This window comes from Eimeria necatrix, genomic scaffold (genome assembly GCF_000499385.1).
Source record: "Eimeria necatrix Houghton genomic scaffold, Enh_scaff1250, whole genome shotgun sequence".
In the NCBI taxonomy this organism is placed as follows: Eukaryota; Apicomplexa; class Conoidasida; order Eucoccidiorida; family Eimeriidae; genus Eimeria; species Eimeria necatrix.
In genome coordinates this window covers 1916-9881 of record NW_013652018.1, presented here as the reverse complement: position 1 = coordinate 9881, position 7966 = coordinate 1916, and the positions used below count along the sequence as shown (strand labels likewise).

General features: G+C 41.9%; 1 protein-coding gene across 1 annotated transcript; it reads left to right on the top strand.

Moving 5' to 3' along the window:
* Nucleotides 1–1654: 1654 nt before the first annotated feature.
* On the top strand, nt 1655–3618 carry ENH_00008630 (hypothetical protein, conserved; the record flags this gene model as incomplete). The annotated part of the gene is made up of 4 exons (XM_013578686.1): nt 1655–1738; nt 2260–2325; nt 2605–2865; nt 3058–3618. 4 exons carry the CDS (start codon nt 1655–1657, stop codon nt 3616–3618), a joined length of 972 nt encoding a protein of 323 aa, XP_013434140.1.
* Nucleotides 3619–7966: the final 4348 nt, after the last annotated feature.

Genomic DNA, 7966 nt, shown 5'->3' with positions numbered 1-7966 from the left:
TAGGGTTTAGGGTTTGAGTACTGTTCTTTTAGCGTCGAAATACTCTTTTCCAAACAAATAAATATCTTCTGGCTGAGCTCGAATGAGGCAACTAGGGTTTAGGGTTTAGGGTTTAGGGTTTAGGGTTTGAGTACTGTTCTTTTAGCGTCGAAATACTCTTTTCCAAACAAATAAATATCTTCTGGCTGAGCTCGAATTACTTCTTTTGCAAAATCAAACAACAGCTGAGGAAAGCTGGGGGGAAGACTCACTTCCGCGCCCTCCAGGCTCACCAGCTTGGGGGCCCCGCCGGTGGAGTACATCTTGAGGGTTTAGGGTTTAGGGTTTAGGGTTTAGGGTTTAGCGTTAAGGGGGGCTGGCGGCTGCAGGGAAAGATGCTGGGGCGTTCCTTGAAGTTGTTTGGATTATAGGGCTTATCTGAACTTCTCTTTGCTGCTGTTTTAGCTCTTGAATTAATTAGTCCAAGAGACTGCTGCTGCTGCTGTAGATGCGCTGCTGCGGCTGCTGCTGCTGCTGCTGCTGCTGCTGCTGCTGCTGCTGCTGCCGCTATGATCACCGCCTGCTCGTTCCAAGGGAAAGCTGGGGAATACGGAGAAACGGGAAGAATTAGATCATTTTTTTGAATTCAATAAATTAATTTTATTTTTGTTTTTATTTTTATTCCTCTTTGAAGGCTTTCCCGCGCTGCCTCTCAAGCAAACTGAGCAGCAGCCGTTTTTTGTTGCCACGAGCGGCCCCGCCAGCAGCCAGCATGGGAAAGCGGCTGTTTTCGCGCTATTTAATGCAAAGTAAGAAAATATCAGAATTTAAATAAATTTAATTCATATTTAATTTAATTTTAAAAAGAAAAACCGGAGAAAAATGGGACACAAGGAGCGAAACTGCAGCGATCCTCGGAGAGGCCAGCGACATGTATGGCGGCCGCGGCTGCTACTGCGACGAGATCGTGTGCAATTATACTTGTTTGAAAGCTCTTTCTTTTTTGAAATTGATCAAATTCAAGTTTAATTGCGAGAATTTAAAAAATTTCAGCTGAAAATGAATTTAAAGTTGAACTCGTCTTCCAGTTTTCGCCGCTCACAGGGTCACCTGGGTCGCCAGCCAGCGGCGGCGGCTGCCGCAGTGGTAATTTGGCGGCGTTGTTTCTATCGAATCGGGTTCAAAACGGCGCTAAGAGTTGCGATTTGAAGTCTAAAAAGGTTAAAAACAAATAAAACATTAATTTTTATCTTTATTTTGATTTATTTCCGCCAACAATTCCTTTTTTCCCGGCAGATCGCGCCGCGCCTAACGCCAGCGCAACAGCCCAACACCCCGCGCCTGTGGGGCGCCATGCTCTTCTTTTCTTTCAATATTTTCATTTTTGAGGACTTTTATGTCTCAAAAATTTCTCAAGAGAGAAAAAAGGCCATTAAAAACCTTTTTCCGGGTGTATAGACACCTGTTCTGCGCGGCGCCGGTGTACAGATACACCAGTCAGCTCAATTCCAAAACCACAACTTCCAGCTGCCTCTCACAAACTGCAACAAACAATTCCAAAGCTTTCCTGAGCCTCTGCTAGGGTTCAGAACATAGGGAACAGGGTCTAGGGTTTAGGGTTTAGGGTTTAGGGTTTAGGGTTTAGGGTTTGCGGCTTCTAGGCTAAAAGGGCAGGATGGAGGAGAATCCCACTGTGGCCATTATATCTCCCGAAGAGGATATTTATATGAACTCGACGCATTTCTCCGCTGGGAAAAAAGTGCGATTGGCCAGCTACAACTACCTTTGCTGCTGCTGCTGCTGCTGCTGCTGCTCCTGCTGTTGCTGCAGCTGCTGCAGCTGCTGCTGGTGCTGCTGCTCCTGCTGTTGCTGCAGCTGCTGCAGCTGCTGCTGCTGCTGCTGCTTCTGCTGTTGCTGCTGTTGCTGCTGCTGCTGCTTCTACTGCTACTGCTGCTGCTGCTGTTGCTGTTGCTTTTGGTACTGCTGCTGCTCTTACAGTTGCTGTTGCTGCTTTGCCGTATCTGTTACTTCTTTATCTCTGTGCATGTTGCTACCCGTGGAGCTAGATGGGGTGGTGGAGCTGCTGCTGCTGCTGCTGCTGCTGCTGTTGCTGCTGCTGGCCAAGAACTTGTTGCTGCTGCAGCTCTCAAGTGTTCTATCACCTTTTTTCTTTTGTTCAGAGGCCCCAAGGAAGAAATCCTCATTTAGAAGCCTTCATTCAGACTCTACGGGTTTAGGGTTTAGGGTTTAGGGTTTAGGGTTTAGGGTTTGTGATTTCAGGGCGGGATCTTGCTGAAGGATGCAGCTGTACAAACTTCGATTCCTCTTTGCGTCTGCCAGCAAGAGGTGCTGAGGGCTTAGGGTTCGGGCTGTACAATTTAGGGTTTAGGGTCTAGGGTTTAGGGTTTAGGGTTTAGGGTTTAGGGTTTAGGGTTTAGGGTTTAGGGCTTATCGCTGTGAGCAGCCCCTCCTTTGCCTTTGTGTCTTATTTCCTGCTGCTTTGAAGCCCCCTTTGTTGGCTCAAATGGAATTGGGGATTAATAAAGTAAAAATTAAAAATAAAATAAATTAAATTGAAGAATTATATTTATTTATTTTTTAATTATTTTTTTGCTGCTGCTGCAGAGAAGGGCCCTGAGGCCCCCCGTCTCGTGGCTGCAGAAACCCTCAGTCCCTTTCTCAGCAGCAGCAGCAGCAGCAGCAGACGCAGCAGACGCAGCAGACGCAGCAGAGCTGACAACAGCAGCAGAAACCGTAGCAGCAGATGCAGCAGCAGCAACAAGCACCCCAGCAGCAGCAGCAGCAGCAGCAGCAGCAGCAGCAAGCAGCAGCACGGCCGCTTCCCCACCAGCGGAAGCCTCTGGGAGCTCAGAGGCAGACAGTGGGGTGGGTAGAAACAAAATAAAAATAAAAAAATAAATAAATAAATAAATAAATAAATAAATAAATAAATAAATAAATAAATAAATAAATAAATAAATAAATAATAAATAAATAAAAGAGAAAAGGCAAAAGGAATTGCATTTAATTAATTCGAATTTAGTTAAACGATTTGACTTTTTGTTTTTATTCTTTTAGGAAGATGAGGCATTTGCTGGTGGTGGTGCTGCTGCTGCTGCTGCTCCTTGGTACGAAAACTTAATTGCTGCTGCTGCTAAGCAGTGGCTGCAGAAGAGCTGCTGCAGCGCCCGTTCTGCTGCTGCTGCTGCTGTTGCTGCTGCTGACGGAGCTGCTGCTGCTGCTTCCCCACAAACCTTTGTCCATGAGCCCCAGAGCCCCGTGCTGCTGAGGCGCAGCAGCCGCCACTTAGCTTCCTGCGCGCTGCAGCAGCAGCAGCAGCTGCTGCTGCTGCAGCTGCAGCAGCAGCAGCAGCAGCAACAGGACGCGAACGGCACTGCCCTCTCCCCAGCCGCAGCAGCAGCAGCAGCAGCAGCAGAACCTGGCATGGAAGTAAATGGAAGAAGAAGACATTCTACAATCGAAGGAGGAGTTAAAAGAATAATTAATAAAATGAAAAAAGAATTTAAAAATTCAAAATTGAATTGCGAATCTGATGAAGACGTTCCCTATGAAACCCCCACTGGAGGAGCTGTAAAAGGTATTCTTTTAATTTTGCATTTTAATTTTCAATTAAATTAAATTAATTATTTTTTAATTAAATCAATTTAATTTATTTAATTAGTTTAAATTTTTAATTAATTTAATTGTTTATCTTTTGCTTATTTTATGTCTGTAGTTATTGCCCAAATGAATAAAGCGGTGCTTCCAAATTCTGTCACCCAGGAGTTTATTTATTTATTTATTTATTTATTTATTTATTTATTTATTTATTACTTCTATCTATTTATTAATTATTTATTTTTAAATCCATTTATTCTTTTATTATTTATAAATTAATTGATTTGTGCTTTCATTTATTCATTTGTTAACTTCATTTTGGCTGCATCCAAACCATTAGCAGCAAATGTGCAGCGGCAGCTTTTTTGAATTATCCAATTTTTAGAAAGTTTTTCTCTTTTTTGTTTTTTCTTTTTCTGAAATTCTTTTTAATATATTTTAAAATCTTTCTTTTATTTTGCTGTGTACGTACACCAGGGCAAACGCTAGAAACGCCGAAGCACCTCCGCAGGGGAATTTGGCTGCTGAAGAAGCAGCAGCAGCACCACTTGCTGCAGCAGCAAGCAGCAGCAGCAGCAGCAGCAGCAGGGGAAGGGGAGGAGGCCGGGAAGGCGAGGCGCGGCTCAGGTGTATGTACACCTCAACTCGGGAGAACTGCGGCCCCCAAAGAAACAAAAAAGCAAATTTTTATCATTAAATCAAATTTGAAAAAAGTAACACAAAACAAACAAAAGATGAAAACAAACTCTTCACAGGCAGACGAAGAAAGCCGACAAGGACAAAGTGAAGGAGACAAAGAGACACATGTATCAAACCCTAAACCCTAAACCCTAAACCCTTGCCCTAAGCTCTAAGCCCTAACAGGAAGGGAAGCGCGCAGGTATTAAACCCAAGAACCTGGATCCCAAACCCTAAAATTTAAATGCTAAACCCTAAACCCTAATTCTAAACTGTAAAGCCTAGACCCGAAACCCTAAACCTTAAAAGTGAAGGAAACAAAGATGCGCAGGTATCAAACCCTGGAAAGCAACCCAAAAGGCTAGTGATCAAATCCTAAACCCTAATCCCCAAACCCTAATGCCTAAACCCTAGTGCCTAAACCCTAAATTTAAAGTACTTTATAGATAGAAAACCCTCGATCCCGGAGTCTTAGCACTATGCTGAGGCCTCCGAACTTTGAGCAGTAGAGCATAAACCCTAAACCCTAAGACCCTTATCGCTGAACTAAGAAAACCTAAGCCCTAAATCCTAAACCCTAAACCCTCGATTATGTACCTTGCACAGACTCAAGGGTTCCGTATGGTCTTTTTATTTTCTTATTTTTTGTTTCTATTTTGCTTTCTCGCGTGCAGCAAGTTCCAGGTGTACAGACACCGGAGCCTACTGGCCCCCAGAGTAAAGGAAAAGGAGAAAATGAAAGTCGACAGAAGTTTGGAACAGAAATGAATGAAAAGGAAACAAAAAATAATAAAGGAAATGAGAAAGAGAAGCAAATGGAAGAAGGAAATGATTCAGAAATCAACAACTCTCTCCTCCGAGAAACGAAAAATGCGACAGAGACAAAAATGAATAAAGCAACCATAAGCAGAAAAGAAGCTGGGGGGAACACAGAAGACCAAAAAGAAATAAAAATGGATCAGAAAGAAATAAAAATGGGTCAAAAAGAAATTAAAACGGATCAAAAAGAAGTAATAATGGGTGAAAAAGAAATAAAAATGGACAAAAATGAAGCAAAAATGGATCAAACGGACATGAAAATGGACCAACAGGAGATGGAAATGAATCAAAAAGAGAATGGAATGGATCAAAATAAGCAAGAAAACTCCAAGGAGACAAAAATGAATCAAAATGAAACGAAAATGGATCAAAAAATAACAAAAATGGACCAAAAAGAAACAGAAATGGACCCTGAAGTACTTCAAAACCTTCCCAAGTTCAAAGGAGAAATGGCGAAAGCCCCCGCCTTTGTGGATCCCAAAACGGGGATCGACTGCTCGCAAATAACAAATGTTGAAATGGGTAATTATTTAAAAATTAAAAATAAAAGTCCTTTTAATTTATTTAATTGAAAATAATTATTAAATTCATTTGAAATTCAATGAGAAGTCTGATTCGCGGGCAACTTGGAATGGGGAATTTCATCAAAATTCAAAAGTAAATATCTTTTTGAGTTGATTTAATCGAATTCAATTCTTTAATTCAATTAAATTTAATTTATGTGTCTAGCTTACGAGCTGGTTAAGAATAAATCACAACCTGCAAATGTCGAAATGGGTAATTTCTGAACATTTCAAAAATAAAGATCTTTCGAGTTGATTTATTGAATTCAATTACTTAATTGAATTGTGATTCAATTAAAAATCAAATTCGCGGGCTAGTTGAGACTTAATTTCAACTTTTGCAACTTTTTGAATTCATCTTGTACAGCTTTTCTTGAAATGGTCTTTCATCTGTCCGATTCAAATGCCTCTTCATATGAAAAAGATATTTGGTGGTCTTTTCAAAATTTAATTCAAACACTTTTTTCAAATAAAAATAAATTTAGAATTAAAATGTCAAAAATCCATTTCGTCCGTCTCAACCATTTTGTCTTTCGCAAGAAATGAGGCTTTTCTTTTGCTACTACTTTGCCTTCCTGTGTTATTTTTATTTATTTTCTTTTTTTGCCTTCTTTTAAATTCTTTTTGTCACTTTTTGAATTATCTTGTCCGCTTTTGAATTATTTTTTCCCCCGATTTGTTTTTGTCCCTTTTATTTGCTGTTATTTCAATTCGCTTTTATCTCCTTTTGTTTATTTCTGTTTCCTTTCGCCTCTTTTGCTCTCGTTTGATTTATTTTCTTTTGATTTATTTTTCTCTCTCTTGATTTATTTTTGTCTTTTTTGGTTTATGTTTATCTTTCTGGGGTTTATTTTTGCCATTTTGGGGTTTATTTTTGTGGCTTTTTGGTTAATGTTTGTATTTTTTGGTCCCTTTAATCCACTGCAGCCATCTTTGGCTCTTTCTTCCTCTTTTAGGTTTTACGAATTTGTTTTCATTTGTCATTTATTTATCATATTCCATTAATTCCAAAATCCCGCTGCTTAGTCCTTGCTCATTTGCTGCTGCTGCTGCTAATGTCCTATGGTTTAATTGCTATTCTCAAAGCCAGAAAAGCTACTCACTTGCCAGCCACTCTGCGGAGGGCTAGCTGCAGCGGCTGCTGCTGTTGCTGCTGCTGCTGTTGCTGCTGCTGCTGTTGCTGCTGCTGCAGCACCAATAATTATTTATGATTTTTTTGAATAATTTATTCCAGTGCTGTCTTCTTGTCTGGGAATTATTTGCCTTTGTTATTATTTTCTGTTATCCCTCCTGCTTCTGCTCTTCTTTCCGACATGGACCGACGGGTCCGGAACCCCAAGCCCTAAACCCTAAACCCTAAACCCTAAACCCTCGATTTGCGTGCTGCTGCAGCTCTTCTCTGCTCGCCGCCGCCGCCGCTGCTGGCGCACACGACGCTGCTGTCGCGGCTGCTGGTGGGCCGCTGGGAAACCCTTTTGGCATTTTCGGATTCTTTAGAAAGTCTTTTTAAAGCTTTTGGAATTGCCTATTTCAAAAGAATTATCGTCGACAAAATCCCCATTCCCCTGGACATCACCCTGGAGGTACGGCGAGCTAAACCCTAACCCTCAACGCGAAACCCTAAACCCTAAACCCTAAACCCTAAACCCTACACACTGACCCTAAGCGCTGAACCGTAAACACCAAACCTTGAACCCTAAACCCTAAATTGTACTCCCCAAACACTGAACCCTACAGCACTGCAGCGGGAGCTCTGCTGCAGCTCTCGCGCAAGTTGATTCCGCCTAGGGTATAGGGTTTAGGGTTTAGGGTTTGGGTTGAAGTCTTCAGAATAACGAAACTGTGCTGCATGTGGCACTCACGCTGCCCCTCGGAGTCCGCCACATGCGGGGGGCCCTCAATGGGGCCCCTACAGTGGACGATGACCCAGACTGCGGGGCCTGGGAGGGAGTGTTGCAAATAGGTAAATCTTTGAAATTTGCATTCAAAAAAGTCCGGAAAGTCGGAAGATTTGGCTGCTTCTCCATTTTCTTTAAATTAAGCAGATAGACTTCTCATTCACTCGCTAAATTTCTCATTCATTTGCTAGCTTTCGCGTTTCTTCTGCTGCACTCTTTGGCGCTCGTGTTCATCTTCGTTTGTTCTTTTTCTTGCGTTGACTATCAAGTGAAAATTTTGTGTTTAGCTCAGTTTGAGATCTTTCGTTTGTTTTGTGGCCACAAATTGTTTTGTTTAAATGAGCGTTCTGCTTCTGCCGCTGAGGCCGGCTAGTTTTTGGTATTTGGACGCACGTTAACATGGGATGGGCG